This window comes from Chinchilla lanigera, unplaced genomic scaffold (assembly GCF_000276665.1).
Source record: "Chinchilla lanigera isolate Chin_1 unplaced genomic scaffold, ChiLan1.0 scaffold00028, whole genome shotgun sequence".
NCBI classification, from domain to species: Eukaryota; Metazoa; Chordata; class Mammalia; order Rodentia; family Chinchillidae; genus Chinchilla; species Chinchilla lanigera.
The window spans coordinates 14682930-14706307 of NW_004955429.1; the positions used below are offsets into that span (position 1 = coordinate 14682930).

General features: G+C 47.7%; 2 protein-coding genes across 2 annotated transcripts in view; one reads left to right on the forward strand and one right to left on the reverse strand.

Moving 5' to 3' along the window:
• The window catches only part of Syn2 (synapsin II), a 48340-nt gene that overhangs the window by 6644 nt on the left and 18318 nt on the right, over positions 1 to 23378 (forward strand). The window contains exons 5-10 of the mRNA XM_013515353.1: positions 4431 to 4520; positions 12734 to 12796; positions 13169 to 13311; positions 19283 to 19357; positions 19823 to 19925; positions 21205 to 21354. Coding sequence (XP_013370807.1) covers positions 4431 to 4520; positions 12734 to 12796; positions 13169 to 13311; positions 19283 to 19357; positions 19823 to 19925; positions 21205 to 21354 — 624 coding nt within the window. The remainder of the gene's footprint in view (positions 1 to 4430; positions 4521 to 12733; positions 12797 to 13168; positions 13312 to 19282; positions 19358 to 19822; positions 19926 to 21204; positions 21355 to 23378) is intronic.
• Positions 6087 to 10282, reverse strand: Timp4 (TIMP metallopeptidase inhibitor 4). Its single transcript, XM_005387015.2, has 5 exons — positions 10060 to 10282; positions 8954 to 9051; positions 8406 to 8520; positions 7399 to 7523; positions 6087 to 6769 (listed from the first exon to the last, which is right to left on the reverse strand). Exons 1-5 carry the CDS (start codon positions 10196 to 10198, stop codon positions 6572 to 6574), a joined length of 675 nt encoding a protein of 224 aa, XP_005387072.1. The 5' UTR covers positions 10199 to 10282; the 3' UTR covers positions 6087 to 6571.

The window sequence follows — 23378 nt, forward strand, 5'->3', positions numbered from 1 at the left end:
AAACTGACACAAAGATTCTATGAAGAAGTCCTTACAGGTCTGTTGGCCTGCCCTTGGCTGCAGTGATAAAAGTATTGGATTCTTGCCTCTCTGATGGATGGTTTAATTCTTAGAAAGGCCTGTGGCCAGTAGGGACTGAGAGAGGGGCACCCTGAGGGGTGTTAGTGACAGAGTTCCATCAAGTTGTTCAACAAATGAAGTTTATCCACCTATAGTACATATGTATCAAACACTTACGTGAGCTGGAAGATGGAGGTGGAAGTTTATCCACCTACAGTACATATGTATCAGACACTTACCTGAGCATGCCTCTCACCTCATCATGCAGAGATGTGAAAATTAAGGAGACAAGGTAAGGAGCATAAATCACTTACTGTATTGTGTACACTCTGAGATTGACCCACATTCATATCATTTCATCCTCATGATAACCTTATAAGGGAGCTATTATTATCTTCACTTTGTTTACAGAGAAACAAAACTCTAAAAGGACTAAGTAACTTGCCCAAACTATAGAGCCTGAATTTCTCTAGACCACATTGCCTCTCATATAGTTGGGGTTACAGTGTGAGAAGCTGGTCTGGTTTCCTCTTTCTCAGGCAGTCTGAAAATCTGGAAGAGCAATGGGGACTTCTAGACAGAGGAAGGAATGAAGAGGTGTGGCTAGGACAGAGTGATCTGTGATGCTGCTGGGGCACTCTGGCCTCCGCTTGGGCCCCTAAGAGGACCAGCTTGCCTCTGGCTCTTCTGCTCCAGGCTAGCCCTCTCAGAAGGAAATGTCTGCTCCTAATCACATCTCTTCCTCTTGATTTTCAAAAATCAGATTTCAGCTATCACATACCCTAGACTGGCGTGCTTCCTAGCACGGATGGCTAACTGTGAAGTTTTTGAACCCCGAACCCATTCACCATTCAGGGAGTTGGAAGAGGTATTTTGCTCTTGTTTTTTACCAAACGGATCTAGCACCTCTACTCTTGGTCATTTTTTCACACTAATGGACAGCTTTCCGGTTCTCCTTCATACCAGGAAGACCTTACAGTGTAGAGAAAGAGCAGTGAACAGGAGTGAGAGAGTCCCAGAGCTGCCCAGTTAAGGAGAGGTTGGATTCCTATTTCCCTGTGTGTGGCATGAGGCATCTAGAGTCCTAAAATTCACAGAAACAGGACAAAAGCATTGTGCAATGGGAGTGTATTGCCAGTTGCAGAAGAGCACAAAGGAGACCCTGGCCCAGTGTCTTTCCTGGGGACCTCCTCTTTTCCTCCTGCCCAGGTGCTCCCTCCCGCCTCACTTATCTGAATTTGGCTCCCTGGAAGCCACACAGGGTGATGCTGCTATTATCAATTTTTTCTGGGTGATTTCACTACTTATCAGCCCTCTGACTGAACCTCTTTCTTTGTCTGCAACCTGGGCTCACTAGTATACCCACCACCACTTTGCCAGCCTGGTTGTTACAGCTCCCAAGTAGCTGAGTTCTCCTAAAAACAAGCTTGTTTCTTGTGCTCTTCTCCTAAACTGTGACAGAGGCCATGGAGGGGAGGAGCAGGCAGAACCCCGCCTAAAGCCTTGCCCCTCCTGGGACCTGGGATCTGGTGAGGGGTCATATTCTCACCCATCCACAATCCCAGCAGGTTGCCTTTTGTCATCGTATGAGGGCAGCAGGGTTCCCTGGCCACACACGGAGTTCTCCCCTCAGTTTCACTAAACCAGTGGCACAGAAATGACATGTTACATGTTGTTCTCTGCTGTTAATCGAAGTGGACAAATCTGATGACTGTGAAGGGAGGGTGGCCCTGAGATCATGACCTTGGCGCATGTGTCTAACTTTCTTACTGTGGCTGCTCGTGATATGAGAGGCCTCGGTGGGTTGGAAAAGGCTCTGCCTTGCCACCGGTGTGTCTTGGAGCACGTCTGCTACGTCTGGAATTGGTCGAGGCAGGCCACTGGGATTGCAGAAGCAGAAACGGCCTGTCAATGAAAGCTGCATTCCGGAGAAAGCAAGATGCCACTGCCCATACTGCTGCAAATTCATCTCAGTTCCTGTCGGGCTTTCTGGGGTTTTGGAGACAGATGAACCAGGGTTAAATCAAAGCCTTTAACTTCCAGAAGAGATAGGGATAATATATTATTATTCAAACCGATCTTGAAATCCCATTTCACCCATGAATTCTTTCTTAATTCACTGAATAAGTGGTTATAATGAGCTTATCTCCCTATTCACTGGCAAAAGCACCCCCAGCTTCCAATTCATTCTTTTGTCTGTGGGTAGAGGAAATAACCCTTATCAGATATTACATTTTTAAAATTGGTAACTGTGTACTTGTGAGTTAATCTAAGTTCCAGGGGGGCAGAGAGTAGATGCCAAGCCCAGCGCCTTGAAAAGAGAGGGACTGCTGGAGATCAGGTGAGGAGGGTGGAGTGAGCTCCCTGGGACCGAACTAGACCCTGGGAACTGGCTGTCATTTTAGTCTTGGCTGTCCCAGGGCCCTGGGAGTCTGCCGCAGGCCTTCCTGGCATCCGTGTGGTGTCTGTGTAACTCCCCCACATGAGGGAAGATAGGGCCCCTGGTGCTGTGCCAGTGTGTGGGCTGCAGCAGGACAGAGGTCGTCCGCAGAGCTGGCACGTGTCCCTGGGGATGCTGAGAGCTCTGGGAGCCCGGGAAGGGCAGGAGTCCAGCCAGGCCCTGGTGGGCAGGCAGATCCTAAAGGTCAGATGAGGTAGTGCGGAGAGCCACAGAAGACACGAAAGGTCTGAGGACCCAGTCTTGGCAGTCAGAGCAAACCAAAGAATGGTGAGGATGGCAGGGTCCAGTGCAGGATGCACTGGGCAACGAGAAGAGAGCTGGTGCCCTCCCAGGCAGCGCTGAAACCAGGTGGGGTCTGGGAGGTGCACTGCCCCTGCTTCTCCTTCCCTGGGAGATGGGAGGCCTGGTCTTAATTCTCTTTCAACAGTGAACTCTCAGGGCTGGAGAGAGTGTGAATCTTAGTTTGGGTCCTAGAGGCCTTGAACTCTGGAGCCACCAGTTACCTGTCAGTAAAGGGTGTAGCCCAGGAATTCTAATGTTTTCCAGCACTTTAAAACTAACAGAACATATCTTTACTCACAACAGGGCCACGACAGATTACTACTTTCCCTGTAGTTTGATAATGGAGTTTGGGAGAAAAAAATAATGAAAGAATGTTATTTGTGGCACAAAATTTGAGGAACTGATCAAATGTAACAGTCTCACTTTATATAGGAGGAGAATGAGGGCTGCAGGGAATAATCAGTTGCTAGGACACCTAGAAGAGGCAGAACGGGAACAGGGACTCCAGTTTCCTAATAGCCTGGTTCTGAGCTTTACTGCTCTCACCTCCGCTCCTCCACCTTGCGCGTGTGCTAACATCCCTTACAGAGAGCAAGACCTGGGCCTTTGAAATACGTTCTGGCTTTCCTTTCTCTGCAAAGTAGAAGGCAGGTTTGAGCCAGCAACTTCCCCTTGCAGCAGTTCCAGGGATCGGTGACTTGGAGTGTGAACCAACCTGGTAGCTCTTAGACAATGCTAATTTCCCTTGCTCCCTGTGCATAGGGAATAGGGTGGGCTGAGCTGGAAGTCCTATGTTTCCTGCAGGACAAGCATGATCTCTGCAGCCTGAAAAGCAGCTACTTAAAGGAGTCAGGACAGTTACACATTGGGAATACAGGGGCCCCAGCTATAACTCCAGTCAACTATTGTGTTACCTTAGGCAAGTGACCTCTTTGGGCCTCAGTTTCTTCCTTTGTAAAGGTGGGGGGTGTGCTGGATATGTGCCAAAGGCCTTTTAACACTGTCCTGTGAGTGTGTATGCTCACCTTCCCCCTAAGAGCTGTTCAAGCTCCTCATGGGTGAAGGGTCCATGAGTTTAGTCCTGGGATAGGCAAGTCAATTCCAGAAATACTGGGTCTGTGTGTCCTGTACACCATGGCCACCCACATCTTCCTGAAGGACTGCTTCACACGTGACACCTCTGCTCAAACTGGTGCATCAGTCTGACTCATAGGGAAAAGCTGCCATCCCTGCCTTGGCCCATGTTACCACTCCAGCGTTATCTCTCATCACTGCTTGGAGGAGTGGGAGTTTAAGGTAGAGACCCAAGTGTCAATCCTAGCTTCACCTCTTTTCAGTTCTGTGATTTTAGTTTGAACCTAGTTCATCCAATTTGATTTAAGGATCAAATGAAACATCATTCAAATTGAACAGGTATTCAGTGAATGTTAGCTTGCTCTCTTTCCCTTCTCTGTCTAAAGTGCATGTTCTACGAGAACAGAAATTGTATGTGTGCTTCTCATACATCTTCATTGTGTTTATCACAGAGACCTCTACAGAGCATTGCTAAATATTTACTTGATGAACTGATGCTGTGTCTGTTCCAGCAGTTGTCTTAGATGAGCTGAAGCATTTTTCTCTCTTGCAGTTTGCCCAGATGGTGGCTATGTACAAGACACTGGGAGGAGAAAAATTCCCACTTATTGAGCAGACATACTACCCCAACCACAAAGAGATGGTAGGTGACTGAGTGGTGGCCGAGGCTCTGCTGGTGCCCCCCTGGACTTCGCCATGTGGTGACCCTGGGGCTCTGCTTGGGGCTTCAACTTCTCCTCCCCAGGGCTCTCCTGTGGGACCTTTGTGGGCCTGGGATAGCTGGATTTTAGCTGCCAGCCTCATTTTCAAATTCTGGAGACAGAATGGAGAACAGTAGAACCAATGGCAATCAGTCTAAGAGAGCAATGGCCTGTGGGCCAACAATTAGCTCTCATGATTGGATTGTAGCTCTGCCTCTGCCGCATGTCATTGGGCAAGTTATAATGATCATTCCCTGAACGCCAGTTTCCCAACCCGACAGTGGGCATATGCTTTGCTGGCCAGGAAGTGTAATATGCATGCACAAGATGGAAACGATAGTTTTAAAGCAATAGCCTTCTGTACAGTGTGAAGCACTCCTGAGATCTACGGTTCTCAGGACTTCATTCCCTCAGCTTCCTCCAGACAGTGAAAAGGCTGAGTGAACCCCAAGGTCCATGCTAGGAGGTTGGAAGGAGCAGAGAGACGACACAGCTGGTTGGCTGTTGCTAATGCTTTTCCTCCAGGGCAACCTGGAGCTCAAACTCCTGTCATCCTCCCTGTCCCCCCTGTCCAAGGCTGGTGTGATTGGTTGGAGGACCCTGCTTAACCTACCAATGGCCTTCTTAGTGTTGTGCTCTGCCACTCCCTTCTGTTAACGGAATCTCCACTCACAGAGCTGCCTTCTGCACGCTGTATGTGGCCCTGCACCAGCAGACCACACCGAAAAGATAAGCACAACCTTTGCTTTGTCATCTTTTCCAGAGATTCCCTGGGAAGAGGCTCGAGAACATTAGGCACTTGTCCTAAATAAATCCTAGAAGCAATATCAGAGCTTTCCCATTCAGGAAAAGTCAGAAAGGCTTGCAGAGGCTGAGGAACCCTAGGGAGCCTGTGGCAGAGACCTCAGGTAGTCCAGGCCACAATGGTGAGGGGCCTGAGCTGAAGGTAGAGGGCTCTCTGTGCATCAGAGCTGGATTTTCCTGCTGTAATGCCCAGGAGGGCTGACCACTGGAAAACTGCATCAAATGCAAACGGTGTCTCCCCAACCCCCCAGCATGCTTTCCCTCCAACGGTGGAGATATTTGTCCTGAAATTTGCCCTGAGGAAAAGAGCATTTCTCTGAGGTGTCCACAGCTGATTTCAGTTCAGTTCAGGAGGGATTTCAGTTCTACTAGAGAAAGGCTTTTTTTGGCTTAAAAAACATTGTGAAGTAGGAATAAGGATTTTAGTAATGTAAAGGAGACAGAAGAGAAGCCCTCTGGATACCAGTTGAGGGCATTTGGGACAATTAACCTGGAGGAAAATGTCTACTCTTATACAGGAGGCCTCCTCTTGTCCTCCTGAGGGGTGCTGAATGGTGCTGAGGGGGCTGAGGGGGCTGCGGTGCAGGGAGGGAGGGAGGTTAGGCTGTCCTAGCTCTCAAATCAAGTGATTCTGTGCCCCAAGCAGATGAAGGTGTGTCAGAGGATTAGGACGGCCAAGACAAGAGGAGCAGAGGATACACAGCTGTAGTAAGAAGTTCATTTCATTCCTGCCAGTCAGCCTGTTTATGATACCATCAGCCCCACCCCTCTGCACTGCAAATCACAAGGTCACGCCATCTCTGTGTATAACATTCCTTTTCTCCTCTCTCAGGTCAGTTAAAGGAAAGGAAAACACATTGTCTTGGAGAAAAAGGGAATAGTTCTGGCTTTGGAAAACTAAGCCAGGATCAAAACTTTCAGTAACAGGTATAAGCTAGATTAATGGGATTTGGGAGAAGCAGAGAAAGCCTGAGGGCAGGACAGAAAAGTCAAGCTGCCTTCCCCAGCCCTTGACAGGCCATGGGCTGGGATCTTGGGCACAAGATGTAACGTGCACTCGCTGTGATGCTGGCCAGGCTGTCTACTTGGCTGGCAGCAACTGGCCAGGTGGTGATAGTCAGCGCTCCACAAAGCAGAACTGGCTTGGTCTTCGGGACGCTTAAAAGCACCTGGGGGTCACTAGTCCCTACTAGGGCTGGATGATGTCAATAAACTCCTTCCTGAGAGGCAGGTGGCCCCGGTACCAGCTGCAGGTGCCATCAGTATGCTTCATGCAGATGTAATGCTGGGCCTGGTACCCATAGAGCTTCCGTTCCAACAGCCAGTCTGTCCACAGGCACTCATTGGGGGCCGAGATGGTACAGGGTACTGTGTAGCAGGTGGTGATCTAGAATCATGACCACATGTATAAAAGTGAGAGGCCAGGCTTCCTTTTCCATTGCTGCCTTCTGACTCCTATATATCCTCACAGCCCATCTCAGCAGCCCTGTCTTAGGAAGCCCTTCATCCCCAGACTCCCCCTGAGTTCTTTCTCCCCACACTCTGAGCGCAGGATCGCACCTCTCATGTCATCTTTGGAATCAACCCTGGTGGCTCCTACTCTGCCACTGACCTGGAGAAAGTCCCTTCACTTCCCAGAGCTTTAGTTTCTTTACCTCAAAGTAGAAATCTTAATTCTTCACAAACTTGTTAAATAAATTAAATATTTAAAACATTAAATTAAATATTTTAAAAATCTCATTATTGTAGGCCTGGCAAAGAGTAGACATGCTTCAAGTGTGGCTGTAGTAATGCCATCTCGGTTGGCCTTATTTGATAACCACTTTCCCAGCCAAAATGTAAGTTCTTTGAGGTCAGGGGTTGTGCTCATTTTCATGTCCCTGACTTCATGCAGGGCCTGATGCATAGCAGAGCTCAAGTGTAGTAGAGTAAATGAAGGAAGAAATGAACACCTGATGTGCCAGGCTGTAAGACTCAAGCCCCCCCACCCCATCTCGGAAACAGACCCCGCCTTACATGGCAGCCACAGTTCCTGTGGTAGTGATGATTCAGACTTTCCCTCTGCACCAATGACAGGTCCTCCCAGGGCTCGATGTAGTTGCACAGATGGATGAAAACTTTCCCATCACTGAGGACCTGGCCTTCAGGGGGAGACAGAAGATAGTGTGGCATTAGAGTCTGCTCGTGGAGCTCCTGGGGCCCAAGTCCTAACAGAAGGCTGGAGACAGGCTTCCCAGGGCCTGTGCAAGTGAGGTTCTTGGGAATAAGGTAGATATGAGGGATTACAAAGGTCTGGCAGGCCAGTCCTGGGAACCGAGAGCGCTGCCTCTGCCTCTGCCCCCGAGGGCAGCACAAGTGTACATCTTTGGAGCTGGGGAGCCCGTCTCTCCTCAGCAGCCATGCCTCGTCTGTGACTGCTGAGGACTGGGACTTGTTTCTGTGCATCCCCTCTCCTGCCCAAGGCCTGGCAGTGCATAGTAGATACTCATTCATAGCCAAATGGATGGATAGATATCAGAATTTTTCCACCTGTTCTCCCCACATGCTGTGCTCTTTATTTTACTTGCTTTCCTTCTAAATATGCTTCATCTATTCAGGCCACTTTAGACCCTACTTCACGGTGAAGCTCCCATGATTATTCACAGTTACACAAACACCTCTGTTCCCTGAATTCCAAAATAATTTACTGTTGCATTCATTCATTATGCAGTCATTTCCTATGGAGGAGGTTTGTCTGGGCCCGAGTCATGAAAGAACTGTGTGAGACCCAAGGCTCCCATCAGGGCCTTGGCAAAGGGCAGAGATGAACCTATAAGGACCAGTTTTAGGCGGCAGATTTTGGCTCAAGATGCCAAAAATCTTGCACCAACTGGAAGTGTTTTGAACTGGAGAGCCACCTGCCCTTAAAACAGTGGAGGCCATGAGCACTGTGAGGACTCCTGTATCAAAAGGAGGTCACCAAGGCTCCTCTGGACACTATCACAACGCTTTCTATCAAAGCCTGCTGCTGGTCTCTACCTTACCAGTCAGGAGATACTGCCTCTGGCTGTTGGCTTCTAGTTTCACCCCACAGAGGGAAGAGTCGAAAGGTGTGTAGACGTACTGAACATCCTTGACTTTCTCAAACCCTTTAAACATCTGAAAGTCAATTACAAAAAGCAGTGAGTGTCGTTTGTATATTAACACACAAAATCCTCTCATTTCTCAGTCTAAAAATATTAAGCAAAAATCTAGTTCAGGAATTAATGCACATGGATGACCCCACTGGGCTGTCTCTGTCTTAAAAAATAAAAGTCTAAGCCTCGGTTTACTCCTGTGAGGGGGAGGTACTGCAGTGGCCCCCACACAGTCAGCTGTGGGACTAGTGGGACACTGAGGTCCCACCCTACACTGCTGCCTGCACCCGTGGGCCCTGCCCCCAACATCTCACCCCATCGAACTTCAGCATCTCCACACCAGGAACTCCAAGCCCGACTGCTGCAATGGGCCAGGCAGGCCGGCCCCTCCCGAGCACACACTCTATCCCCCCAGGTGCCCGATGTGGGAAACACCCTGTCCTGGCCCCATGTACCTTTATCTGTTTGATTTCATACCGGATCATTTTTTGAGTGTCAGTGGGGTCTGCACTGGCAGGAACTACCTTCTCACTGGAGATCTTGGCCCGGATCACTGCAGAGGAAAAGAGGGGACCTTCAGCCCTTGTGCTTGCAGTCCACCTGTGAGCCAGATGCTCAGGGGTCCCTGGAGAATGCTGCAGGGAGCTCTCGGTTCAGGTGTTTGTGGGGTGTGGACAGTGCGAGGTGTCTGTGAGTGGGGACTTGAGGTACCTGCTCCATGATGCCCAAGGTCCTCACTCTCTGTGCTCACCTGGCCACCTGAACCTGCTCACTCAGAGCCCAGGTACTGGAGGGAAGAGGAGCCTCAACTGAAGGCGCTGGCCTGGCCTCACCTGTTGATGCTGCCTGAGGCCTCAGGGTTCGCCCAGAGCTCATGGTTGTAAGGTTGATTGCATTCAAGAACATCTGACCCTGTACTGAGGACACCCGTCTCTTGCCATGCTTATGAAGGCCTGGCACTGGGCATGAGGCCACAGAGGTGCGCAAGACAGGGTCCCAGTGCGGCAGAACTCTTGATCTAGTGAGGACACGTGTGAAGGACACTAGCACAGCGCAGTGGGCGCAGAGATGTTAGAGATGCTGGGGTGGCACCAAGGAGTCAGGAAGCTTCAGAGAAGAGGGCACATGAGTTAGGCCTGGAAGGATGAGTTCAGGGGCCTGAGGAAGGGCTTGCAGGTGAGGGGGAAAACAGGACAGAAGGTGTGTGTTGGGGAGCACAGTGGCAACAGGCTGGACAGAGAACTGTTACAGTCAATCCCTCTCTCGTCCTCCGCCCCAACCCAGTCCACTACTAGTAATGACTGGACCACTGGTGACAGCTGTTGGATGATGTGCCCCAGCTGCAGTATGACCTGGGGAAGCCCCTGACACTGTCTCACTCCCTTGCAGACCGGTCAGATTGCCATGACACCCCTACACCAGCCTCAGCAGGAGGCAATGGGTGTGAGATTTGAGCTCCTCCCACCTCCCCAGACTCCTAGTCTGCTGCTGGCACCACTCCGTCACCCATCCGCCTCACCCCCACCCCTGCCCTTGAGGTGGACCTTGGCCTCGGACTCACCCAGCGCAGAACGGCAGACATGCAGCTGGGGGTGCGCAGGGGCGCAACTGCACGCCTCTCCCAGCCCTGAGGGCCACAGCAGCGCCAGCAGGCGCAGCACCAGCGCCAAGCTCGGAGCGGCCAGAGGGCTCCAGCCCATGACGCTGCCTTAGAGCCCCTTCAGGGCTTATGAGGTCTGTGGGAGGGAAGCGCCCTTCCAGCGCTCCTCCAGACCGCGCAGTGCTCCGGCAGGCTTTATGAGGTCGCCCCTGTGGCCAGTCCCGCCCCATGTGCTCCGCCCTCCTTTGGCTTGTGGCCACGTGTGGCTGCAGGTCCCAAGGCCCTAGACCACAGACCCGTCAGCCCGGTTACAGGGCCTGAAGGAGAGGGAAGGCTCTGGGAGAAGGACCGGGATCGGTGTGGGGCAGAACGATGGAGAGAGCAACAAAGCCAAATGAGAGAGGGCAGAAAGACCAAGCGAGGGGCTGTGCTCCAGGAGGCAGAAATGAGTGAGGGGAGGCACAGGGAGAGAGTGAGACAGGCAGAGTCAGAGAGAGGCAGACAGAATTACAACAGGCAAAAGAGACAGTGACAGAGGACGGACCCCTCGCTGCGCTGCATACTGGGAATGAGACAAGCTACTCAGGGCTTCTTTCAGCTGCAGGAAGTGTTTTCAATGCCCTATTTATGAGGCTCCAGAGCAACAGCAAACAGTAAGGGAATGGGGCAGAGAAAGTTGGGGTGTGTGTGTCTTGGCTCTGTCGCCTGGGGGGTGGGGAGGGGAGAGATGTCAAAGAAAGCGGCCAGTGCTTTAGAAACCCTTTCTCACAGCCAGGCCTTAGACTCTCCGATAGTTGGGGCAGTGCTCTTGGAACATGGGTGTCCCATCACTTAGGGCAGACTTGGACCTCAAAGCCCTGTGTCCAGGCCCTGGGCCATACCCGTTCTTCCTCCGTGTCATTGCCCACTGGAGACTGTGATGATACAGAGGTGGAGCGGCTTCGGAATTGAGGCAGTGAGGTCACTGTGACCCCAGCCATGTCCACTGTTGACAGGGTAGTCCTCCTGGGCTAGACTGGGAAGTAGGAAGCTGAGTTCCACTTCAGGCTATTGCTAGGTAGTTTTGTGACCTTTGTCTCCCGGGGCCTCAGTTTTTTTCTCCACATAATAGGATCAAACTGCATGAACCCATACCTCTCTCTATGCTAGGAATCAAACCCAGGACCGTGCACAAGCTAGGCAAGTGCTCTACAACTAGGCTGTACCCCAGCCTGATTTCTTTCTTTCTTTTTTTTTTTTTTTGTACCAGGAATCGAACTCAGGACCTTGCATTTGCCGGGCAGGTGCTGTGCTCCTGAGCTATACCCTTGGCCCAGCCCAGTGTGATTTCTAAAGTCCTTTGAACATGGCCCCCCAGCTTCACTGGGCTCAGCCAGGAATACTGACATCCTCATTTCAGGCACTCCCAGTGTCTGCTCACACCCAGGTTCCGTGAAAATCTGACTTTTCATCAGCATTATTTCCTCCCGAGGGCAGCATTTCACTTGGATGATGCTAGTGATGTTTGAAGGGAAAGGAATGGAAAGCAAGCTGAGTCAGGCTGAGAAAGGACAGGTCCGAGTGTGTGTCCGGGTTGGCCCTTTGTACAGTGTCTATCCCAAGATAGAGTTGTGTTACTTGTAGGTATCTCAAAAAGCATCCAGTCCAATCTCACCATTTAATGGACATGAAAGCGAGGCTGGGTGACATAAAGGGACCTGCAGGAAGTGAGTGGCAGAGTGGACGGGAAGTCTGGTGTCTGCTCTTGAGCTCATCCTACTGTACCATGTTCTTTCTTCCAGTGCATTGTCTTTAGAGGGCAACTCTGTTAAGTTTTTACTGTTCCTCTGTCAAAACAGGGCCACCTCAAGGTGGAGTTTACTTTTCATGAGAGTCTCTTTCCAAGGATACACTTGTTGAATTTTTTACATCAGCTCCCTTCTAGACCCCAAGCAGGGCAGAAGTGGGCCTGACATACAAGCTGTGTTTGTGGTGCTACTGAGCAGGTAAGATGTCAGAGAGGAAAAGGACAGCGGATCAGAGCGGGAGCTAGGTGTTGAAGGGAGCAGGTACTGAGAGGTGCAGGGTACAAGGGACATTAAGTGGCTAGAGACACATTCGAGGGCTGAGGTATGGTCCAGTGGTAGAGCATTTGCCTAGCATGTGTGAGATGCCACATTCCATCCCCAGCACTGAAAAAAAAAGGGAGGGGCGGGGATATAGCTCAGTGGCACAGTGCCTGCCTAGCAAGCATGCGGTCTTGAGTTTGAGTCCCAATACCAAAAAAAAAGCATTAAAAAAAAGTTTATTAAGATTCAATTTACCTACAGTTAAATATAATTACATTTAGCCTTTCAAAGATACATTTTTTAAAAACTCTCTTTAGCTGAGAGCCTGTCCTGCCCAGGGTTTGTCTAATGCAGAGCACGTTGAAACGATAAGACGTAGAAAGTACGAAACAGGAGAACAGGATTCTTACTGCCTGCCTCTAACATGTGCTCGCCTTTGGGAGAGTCACTGGCATTCATTCTCACCCTTTTGTAGAGCAGGCGATTTGTCTGATGGGCCACGAGGGTGTTCCCAAGGAAAGCATGTGTGGGGTTCTACAGAGACAGGCAGGCGCTGACCAGTTTGTCGTTCTCTTCTCTGCTCTCAGCTGACACTGCCCACATTTCCTGTGGTGGTGAAGATCGGCCACGCTCACTCGGGCATGGGCAAGGTAAGTCAGAGGGGCCTATGCACTCCGGGCTTCTTTCCGAAAGCCCTTCTGTGGACTGTTCGTCTTCCTCTGCTCCTTAATTCTTTCCAAGGAGATGAAATGGCCTTTTTGAAGCCACGAGTGCTTCTCAGCCTCTTTCAGCAAGCAGAGTGCAGGCCACCTGATTGGTTCCTGGGATCCTTTGCAGGAAGTGTGACCCCTGAGTCCAGCGAAGGGAAGCTAGAGAGCAGGGGGCCCCAGGAAAGATGCAACACCCATGTTTGTGCCTGGATTGGAAACATCGTGATGGTTTTGGAGCTGTAGGCCTTTGTGACTTTTCAGTGTGCATATGTACATAGCCCCCTTCTCCCTCTCTGCCTTATTCCATCTTAGGTCAAAGTGGAAAACCACTATGACTTCCAGGACATTGCTAGCGTGGTGGCCCTCACCCAGACCTATGCCACAGCAGAGCCCTTCATTGATGCCAAGTATGACATTCGAGTCCAGAAGATCGGCAACAACTACAAGGCTTACATGTGAGTAGGTGGGGGTCCCAGAAGATGCTCCGCATTTCTCCTCAGCAGCCAACCCTCAGGGTAACCTCATTTGGCCCACAAGCCAGGTAACAGAGAAGAATTCTTAACCCCGGTTCTTTTTAAGTCAAGTGGAGTGGTCTATGAACTAAGATGAGAAGTAAAATTAATATTCATTTTCACTAGCCTAAGTGAAATTTAGCATTCTCTTCAGTTATGAATAAAAGCTATAGGACTTTGTCACTAATGCTAACCATAGAAATTCTTGTGTTGTACTACAGCTGTGACCGATATCTCTAATTACCAATTACTCTCATCACTATTTTAAAATCATGGTAATCATTAGCCCTGGCACTATATCCTGTTATTTAGAGAAACATAAATTGACTAGTCACAGATTTATTTGTTAAGTATTTCTGATAACTCTAATTGAGTACCTTTGTGAGACTGTGGACTTTGTATTGCACATCTTATATATTTTATATATTGAAAGGAACCCATATGATTTACCAGAGTGCCAAAGAAAAAATTTAACTTATACATATCTAGTCCTGAAAGTGCTACAGATCATTAAATACTAGTGGTTATAAGAATAGATGGGGCCCATTTAGCAGAATGGAAAGTTAAACTATTTCCTCATTAGAAGCACAAGAGATTTCAAGATCACCTGACCTTCCATAATATACACAGGAATGCAAGTGGCTTATACTTCCAAATTTGAAAATACTAATCTCCCACTTTAAAGTACATTTAAGATGGTATTTTCCTTACAAATAATACTACTAATATGAATTGATCTTTGCCACCCAGGTCTTCAGCAGATGTCAGGGTGGAGGCATCCTGCCCCTTCCCACTTGTCTGCCTTTTCATGCCTTCATCCTTCTTTTCCATGTCTTCCCTGGCCCTGGAATCTGTTAGGGGCTGCTTCCTTGCCCTCCTTCCCAGACCTCGCACACAGGCGTTTTGTCCCACGCTCCTCCCACAGCTCCTCTTAGGTGAGCAGGATGGAGTCACCTCTGCAGCCCATGCCTTGCATAGCAGCAGGCACACAGTAGACACCATAAGCACTCAGGGAAGAGCCCTTGCAGAGCACTGGGGCACAGAGCTGCTTCTGTTTGATTTGGTTTGGTTTGATTTGGTGCTGAAGATCAAACCTAGGACCTAGCATCAGCTAAGTACATACTCTGTCACTCTACCAATGTGCTATACTCCCAACACAGAGGGATTTTTTTCCCTCACATTCATTGACTAGATTTCTACTCTTTAAAAGTTTATAATTTTATGTTTATAGTCTTTCTGCTTCAAAAATTATTATAGGATTGCTTAAGAAATAGGCACAATATAAGGTAGAATAGCTTAAAGACCTTTCTAAAAATTAGCCAAAAGAAGCAGAAAAGTAGATATTTTCAGACATCTAGGAAAGCAGATGTTCTGTCTTTTAGGATGTGAAAGCTCAGTGATAGAGCTCTTGTCTCATATGCATGAAGCCTGGGGCTCTATCCCTAGTACCACAAACATGAATGAATGAATGCATAAATAAATAACATTTATTGATGACAACAGTGGAACAAGAATATTTTGATCCTTAAAAAGAAGCACCACATTTTTTTTCCATAACAAGATGATAGGAAATTAACAATGGTTGTTATATTGCATATTGTTATCTTCAAAGTAGTTGTTCAAAGTATCAGATATAGGCATGCAAGATTGATCAAATAATTGGACATTAATTGTTTCTTTCAATAAACCCGTAGAAATTAGTAGTACAATTATCTTAGCTATCTTGTGTGTATATATATTTTCCTTTTCTTTCTTCCTTTCTTTTTCTTCCTTCCTTTCTCTCTCTCTCTTTCTTTCTTTCTTTCTTTCTTTCTTTCTTTCTTTCTTCCTTCTTTCCTTCCTTCCTTCCTTCCTTCCTTCCTTCCTTCCTTCCTTTCTTTCTTTCTTCCATCCCAGTTATTCTTTCCTTTTGAACAGTTTATTTCCCTTTCACAATATCTATTGTACCTTTCAGATTTTATTTACTCTTTCAGTGTGTTACATCAGAGAGACAATATGATGTTTATACATGTAGGTCTCATTTATTTCACTTATGAGTATGGTCTCTAGTTATACCCATGTACCTATAAAAGCCTCGAGTTTATCTTTCTTTATAGCTGAGTAATACTCCATTGTATAAAAATACCACATATTTTTATCCATTCCTCAGCTGATGGGCATTTGGGTTGTTTCTAAGATTTAGCTATGGGAAATTGTGCTGCTAAACATGTGCTGCTACCCATGCTAAATATGGGTACATATATATTGCTGTGGTATGATGTTTTCAATTCTTCTGAAAAAATACCCAGAAGCGGAATAGCTGGGTTGAATGGGACATCTAATCTTAGTTTTCTGAGGAATCTCGACACAGATTTCCACAGTGGTTGCAACAGTCTATACTCCCTCCAACAGGAGAAGGGTTCCTTTTCACACACAGCCTCACCAGCATTTGTTATTGGTTGATTTCTTGATGATAGCCATTCTTTCTGGGGTGAGGTGGAATCTCACTGTTTTTCATTTGCATTTCTCAAATGATCAATGATGTTGAATATTTTTTCATATATTTATTTGCCATTTGTATTTCTCCATCTGAGAAGTATGTGTTCATCTCAGATGCCCATTTTTTGATTGGGTCTTTGAATTTTGGGGGCCTGATTTTTTTAAAAATTCTTGTTATGTTCTAGATAGAAGACTTTTGTTTGAGGGACAGTTTCCTGTTAGTCTGTTGGTGATTTCTTTTGATGTGAAAAAACTTTTCAATAAGATGAGATCCCAGTTGTTGATTCTTTGAAGTATTTCCTGTGCAGTTTGGTTTTTGTTCATGAACTCTCTGCCTACCCCCGTGTCTTCAAGATTTCTACCTACTTTCTCTTCCAATAGATTTAGTGTTTCTGTTTTAATATTTAAATCTTTGACCCATTTTGACTTTAGTTTAGTGGATGGTGATAGACATGGGTCCAATTTTAGTCTTTGGCATGTGGGTAGCCAGTTTTTCCAGCACCATTTATTAAAGAGGGTATCTTCCTTCCAGTGAACATGTTTGGCCCCTTTGTCAAAGATAAGGTGGTTGAGTGTATTTGTAGTTGTGTCTGCATCTTCTAATCTGTTCCATTGATCCTCAGGTCTGGTTTTTTTTTTTTTTTTTGTCAGTATCTTGCTGATTTTATCATGGTAGCTTTGTAGTATAATTTCAAGCCAGGGATTGTGGTGTCCCATTCCTTGCCTTTGTTGCCCAGGATTACTTTTGCTATTCTATGTCTCTTCTGGTTCCAAATGAATTTTAGGAATGTTTTCTCTAGATCTTTGATGTATACTAATGGTATTTTGATCAGGATTGCATTAAATGTATATAGCAGTTTTGGGAGTATGGCCATTTTCACAATGTTGGTTCTTCCTATCCATAAACAGGAATATCTTTCCATTTTCTGAAATCCTCTTTGATCTCTTATTTTCAGGGTACTGTAATTTTCACTGTATAGATCTTTTACTTCCTTTGTTAGATTGATTCCTAAGTATTTCATTTTTTTTTTGGACGCTATTGTGAAGGGTGTGGTTTCCCTAATTTCTCTCTCAGTGAGCTTGTTGTTTGTGTACAGGAATGCTATTGATTTTTGAGTGTTGACTTTGTATCCAGCTACGCTACTGAATTTGGTTATTAAATCTAGAAGTCTTTTGGTGGAGTTTTGGGGGGTCTTCTACGTAAAGTCTCATGTCATCGGTGAATAGTGATAATTTAACTTCTTCCTTTCCTATCCTTATTCCTTTTATCTCTCTCTCTTGTCTAATTGCTCTGGCTAATGTTTCCAGAACTATATTGAATAGGAGTGGTGACAGTGGACATCCTGAGACACCACATTTTTTAAGGCATAGGGTTTCTAAAAGCAATTTAAAATGAAGCACAAGAGAAGTACCAAATGTTGATGGAAAGTGGGCAGCTGGAGAAGCTTTAGAGGACATTGACTTGTTTTTAATTTGTGGGGACCAGCAGTGATGTGAAGGAAGGCTTAGACCCTCTTGGCTTCTCTCCATCTCACCTCTCCCTAGACTTGTGGCCATCTCTGCTCTCAGAAGAAGGAATTGGCTTAGCAGAGGTCAGATGACATTCAGCATTCCTTCCCTGCCCCTAAGCTTTCACCCTGGATGGCCAAAGCAGCCATGTTTGTTGGGAAGAAGGTGCTGGTCCTGTCCTCTCCCTCAGGACATAACAGGGTCCATCGCAGAGGTCATGTGACCTGCCAGTTCAGAGGCAGTTGAGTTATTAGTGAGTGGCCAGCCCCTCAGTACTCTTCTGCTCCCACACTCTGGGGAGCCTGTGGGATCTGAGCTCTGTGTTCTGTGTTTAGGCAAAGGTGTGAGGTCTCAGTGGACCACACCAATGTAGGAGACATCATTATTATTTACACCAGTTTCTGAGTCTCTGCTGGGTTTCATAGTTCTGCGCTGGGGATAAGGAAGTGAGTGACTTGAGAATGGTCACAAGGACATACTGTATTTTTAAACCATCAATGTAGGAAAACAGAGTTATTTTTATTGTGGCTTTTCTCTCTTTGTTTCTACTCAGGTTTGCAAACCATTCAGCTGTTTGGGTGTAGGGAAATCTCATCACACCGAAGGAACCAAGGTTTCTGGATTTGTGTCTATATCTGCTTTGGCTAGGTACACAGTGTTGGACAAGCCATCCAGACGTTTTGGGTCTTCCTCTGCTTGTCAGTAAAGCAGGCCCACATTCCAGCCTTTCACGGCAGGGGTTTGAGAGGAGGCTTCTTTGCGGAGTTTGTGAGGAGGCACCTTGTAAGCCTCAGTACCACCCAGGGTGAGACCTGTTGTCACCATTAGTGGCCTCACAAGGCTGCCTCAGAGCTGAGAAAACTGGGCTGGTTTACAGCTTCTCCATGTCTGGAGTCAGCTCTTCAGGGAGGAGCCTCCTGGGAAGTGGTACAGCCTCATCAAACACTGTCCCAACCGAGCTGGTGGTAATAACAGCACGTGGAGGGCTCTGTCCCCTAAGCCAGCCCTTTCCCCTTGACTGTGTCTGGGTGAAGGCTAAGAATTTAAGAAATATATTCTTAGTGTTTACAGTTTACTTAAACCTGTACCAATTGGTCCCTGAGTACTGATCTGCAACCCTGAGTTTACAGATAAGAGCTGCTCAGAGCGGTGAAGTATCTCACCCATGGTCACCTAGCATGTCAAGAGAAAATCCAGAACCAGAAACCCGGTCATCTGCCTCCTATTTAGGCTCAAACTAATTGACAGAGCGTGCTCATGGCTGGAGTGTGCAGTAAACACAGCAGAGGCTGGTGACTTGATGCTGTCAGCTGTGTAGGATAGATAAGCCAGCCAGAGAGGCTTACTGACTTCCCAGATCACACTGTTAATCTAGAAGTGGCCCTCAGAAATGGCCTGTTGAATGACTGACTGAATTTGCCAATAAGAAAAACACTGGGCAATACCAACGGGACCCTGCAGAGTTCCCAGGATGAGTGGGGCTTGGTTTTCAGACTGAGTTGGCCCAGATGCTGAGCAAGTAGGCCACTAGGAGTATGAGATACAATGTGTACCCCAGGTATTTTCCATAGCTGTGGACAGTCTTGGTTTAAGACTGAACTCTAATAACTAAAGTAAAAAGTAGAGGTAAGGTTGTCACTGAGGTACAGATAAAGTTCTATAGGAGTTCTAAGGGGAGCAAGAGTTCACCTGGTTGAAGATTAGGACAAGCTCTGTGGAGCCAGACCTTCCTGAGCAAGACCCTTGTAGAGAAAGGAGGGCTTCACAGGCGGGGGTTGGGAGAAGCAGTGGGCTTGAGGCTCAACAGACAGCTCTCAGGTGTGCTTATTGGTGCAAGAGGCAGTGAGCTGAATTCTGGAAGGTTGCATGCCTGCCTCTTGCTGGTCTGGCTTGTGGCCTTTCTTACCCCTGGTGACCCTTGTTGCAGGAGGACATCAATCTCAGGGAACTGGAAGACGAACACCGGCTCTGCAATGCTAGAGCAGATCGCCATGTCGGACAGGTGAGTGGGAAGAGTCTGAGCCCCACTGAAAGGGTGGCTGCTGTGAGGAGGAAGGGAAAGAAGTGAGCCTGCCCAAAGGCAGCCTCTCAGCAGACAGGACACAGAAGACACAAAGGCCCTGGCAGCCTGTTAACCAGACCTGGCAGGATCCAGTTGCATGCTCAGTTATGGAGGTAAAGACACGCCTACCTTAGAAGCCCTGAGAAAGGAGTAGTAGTTAGCATGAGCTGGGATAGCCAAGGAGGGCCCTTCGGGGAGGTGAGACCTGCTCTGGCCTTGGAAAGATGGGTAGGATTGGGAAAGCAGAAAGGGAAGGCATTGTAAACAAGGGACCATCTTGGTGGGGGCTGGGGTCCAAGCATGCGGAATGGGAGAGGTGAAGGCAACAGGAGAACCCAATCAGCAAGCATGCCCACAATGAGCTAATAATACCCTCCCCTCGGGACACTTTTCCATCCCTGCCAGGTACAAGCTGTGGGTGGACACTTGCTCTGAGATGTTTGGCGGCCTTGACATCTGTGCTGTCAAAGCTGTACATGGCAAAGATGGGAAAGACTACATTTTTGAGGTAAGTCTGGCCCACAGAGTATTTCAGTAAGAAATAGCACTCAAGGCTTCAGGCCACACTGTCTGGAAAACTATGTGAGCAGCCCAGACAGCATTTAGTTTAGAGTCTCCCGAGTTATGGGAGACTGGCATAGCAAGGTACCTCTGCTGTGGGAAGAGGCGCTATTTCAGCCTGCTCAGCTGACCCAGGCCATAGGTAATTCATTCCAGATCTGGGATCCTTGGGCCCTAGCCCAACGCATTCCTCTTGGAATCTATTGGGATCTTCACATTCTTAGTCTGCGAGATCTACCTTCAGGTCACTTTGTCCAGCCTGCTCATTTACAGGTGAGAAAATCGAGGCCCAATGCCATGAGTGAATGCTTAAGGCCATAGGATAAGTCAGTGTCTCAACTTGGATGCCTAGATGCAAGAGATTCTTCTCAGCATCTCTGAGCCTTGGAGACACATTGCTCAGCCTGATTCTCTCACAACTTTGCTGACTCCTTTTTCCTGTGCTAGAGGGAAGTCCTGCAGCTGTGTAAATTCATCACAGATTGCTGCCCAGACTTCCTGGGAGCTGGCAAGGCTCCTTGCCAGGAGTTGGTGGTGCTTCCAGATACTAGTATGAGGAGCCCAAGGTGGGTTTAGATTCTCAATCTGCCCTGTGACCTTCTGGGTGGCCACACCTCCCCACTGCAAGGGGGTCTCAGGTTTCTCCTCCATAAAGGAGAGAGTTTGAGCCACAAAGCAGTCATTTCCTAATGGAGAAAATTATTGATCTGGGCCTCAAGACGCAGGAAGAAAAAGGATTAGTGGCAAATAGGGAAGGTCACCCAGGTCAGGAACAAGGACAAGAGCCTAGTCATTCAGTGAGCAGAGCGAGCTGGGGAGACAGAGATGGTGTCAGTGGAGGTCATGAGGATGAAAATGGCCTGCCATCCATCAGAGACTGAAGGGGACGCCCTTCCTGTCTCCCTGCCCCTCTGCTGCTACCTCGAGCCCTAGGCTCTACCCTCTCCTTGCTCTCTGCCACTTCCCCCTGTCTTCAGCCAGCAGTCTCCATCTCACTGAGCCCTGGCCTGGGTGGAGGGAACGGGAGAGGGCCCGAGACCAAGATTTACAGGAAGAGAAGACAAAGCTCCAATTTCTTCTGAGGAAATTGCTTCCCCCTGAAGACAAGGCCACCTGCTTCATCACCTACCTGTCTTTGCTGGCTTAAGATGTGCCTAATTGAAAAGACCCTCCCAGGCCTTTTATGTTTCCAGACGCTTTCCTCACCTGGCTGCATCTTCCACCAGGTCATGGACTGTAGCATGCCGCTGATTGGAGAACACCAAGCAGAGGACAGACAGCTCATCACCGAGCTGGTCATCAGCAAGATGAACCAGCTGCTGTCCAGGACTCCGGTCGTGTCTCCTCAGAGACCCTTGACCACCCAGCAGCCACAGGTAAGCAGCTGCAGAGAGACACGGAAAGGCCAGGAACTGCTGCTATAGAGGCTGGAGGCTCTAGGATGTGTAGAGGTCAGATGCCCACAGGCCTGGATGGGATCTAAGGAGCTTCTCCCTCTTCCTTCTTTCCCTTCTGTCCCTCTAGAGGCATGGTTATCTCCCACCCCAACTGTGGGAGCCTTCTCCCAGCACGCTGCAGGGCAACTGTAGAACCGTGCAGAGATAGAGTTCCGGAGTGCTTTTTCAAAACGTGGAGTCTCCAGCGACTCTGCATTTTTAAACTGAGAATCCTCTGAGGAAGGGCTGGGTCGGAGCACTCCCTAGCTATTCACAACACATGTGTAAAGAAAGGATCTTTCTGGGAAATCTGCTGATCTGTGAAAATGAGAGAATCAGGTCCTTCGTTCTGGGAGAGTCATAAGGGAAAACTCAAAAATCTGCTTTTCTTCCTAAGGGAGAGGAGATGTCCTTCTTCAGGGATGTGATGCATAACTTGGGGCCAGTCGTATCCCAGTGACTGTGTCCCAGCTGCAGGTCGGTTGGGAAAGCCACACGGGAGGTTTTGTGGACCATGGGGCCCTGTGGGTCTAGGGTGGGCCAGAGAAAGGGAGAGAGAGCCATGAAGAGTCCCATGAAGGAGGCATCTCATTTTTCAGAAACATCCCCAAGCTCTTCTCTCCACTGGACTTTTGTATAATGAAGCGGTAAGAATTTGGAATAGTGAGAAAGAAGCCTTTTCTCTCAACAGCTGTATAATGGCCTGGGAGGGGTGATGAACCCTTTTTGGAATTCAGGTTTTTCATTTGTAAATCAGAATTCTCAGGAATCTTTCCTTTAAAAGCCAGCTTCAAACAGTTAGGGAGGTAGAATAGAATAATGATTCACACGTTGGCTTTGAATGAGAACTAACCAATTGGCTTTGTGTCAGTGGTCAAAGTCCTTATCTGTGGCTCAGACAGGTACCTGCAGCCCCTATTTCATAGGGTTGTTATGGGACATAAATGAACAACCTAAGTACGACATGCACAAAATGAGGCACTTAGTAAAGGGTAACTGTTACTATTCTGTAAGGAAACAGGGTCTGGGCTTGGGTCCCTAGAGCCCTGCACTTGGAGAATATCATTCGCGTTTCGGAAGATGAGTGCTTTCACAAGATCATACTGCACCCACCAATTGTACTGACTCAGAAACAGAGCAGTTGGCTTCTAGGAACTCTTCAATAAGAAGGAAGAAAAGGCTGAAAACCCTGTACTTAATGAGGAGAAGAAACAGTAAAAAACAGTCCAAATTGCTTAGGATAGAAGCAAATGATGCTAGACTTTAGATGATCACAGAATCATAGTATAGCAATACTACTGATATTCATAATAATGAACCTGAATCATCAAGGTGGAATATTGGTATTTTAGTCCATATCCTATATTGTTGTTAAAAACCTAGAAACATAAAGCTTAAGACATAGTTCCTTCCAAAATGGAGTAAAATAAAATGTTTGACAATTGGCAAGTCACTTCCCTCTGGATCGATTTCCCCACCTGTCAGATGAGATGCAACATCTAAAAATCTCATGTGCTCGGATAATGTCTTTGAGTAGAATGCAGTATGTCCGTCATCACTGGCGCTTGGGAATTAGAACTTCTGGGCTAGTAGATAGCACCTCTGCCTCTTTCTGGGTTCCCAAGTTGCAAGCAGTCGTGTGCAGCGGAATGTCATCATATATCAGCCCTTGTGAGTGTTGCACAGCTTTAGCTGACTTGCACTGTTCTGTCCTGTGACTGTGTAAGAATGTGCCCCCAGGGTTGGGCTCGATGGGGAGTAGATCAGTTGTAGAGTTTGTACTTGTGCTCAGAATCCACAAGGCCCTGAGTTCAGTCTCTATCACCTGAGGGTTGGGAAGGGGAAGGAGGAAAGAGGAGAAAGATAATCATTATTAAAAAATCAGGCCTGTGGTTAGATTTTATAATTTGGTAAATGTGACAAAAATCAAGACATTTGAACATAGTCCTGTCTTTTAGACCACA

What these genes read in the sequence shown, in the direction of transcription:
- Timp4 (XM_005387015.2), bottom strand. Translation starts at nt 10,198, where the DNA reads ATGGGCTGGAGCCCTCTGGCCGCTCCGAGCTTGGCGCTGGTGCTGCGC. An exon ending in GAGGCAGTATCTCCTGACTG is followed by an intron (nt 7,524 to 8,405) that starts GTAAGGTAGAGA and finishes CTCCCCCTGAAG; the next exon opens with GCCAGGTCCTCAGTGATGGG. An exon ending in ACAGGAACTGTGGCTGCCAT is followed by an intron (nt 6,770 to 7,398) that starts GTAAGGCGGGGT and finishes TCATGATTCTAG; the next exon opens with ATCACCACCTGCTACACAGT.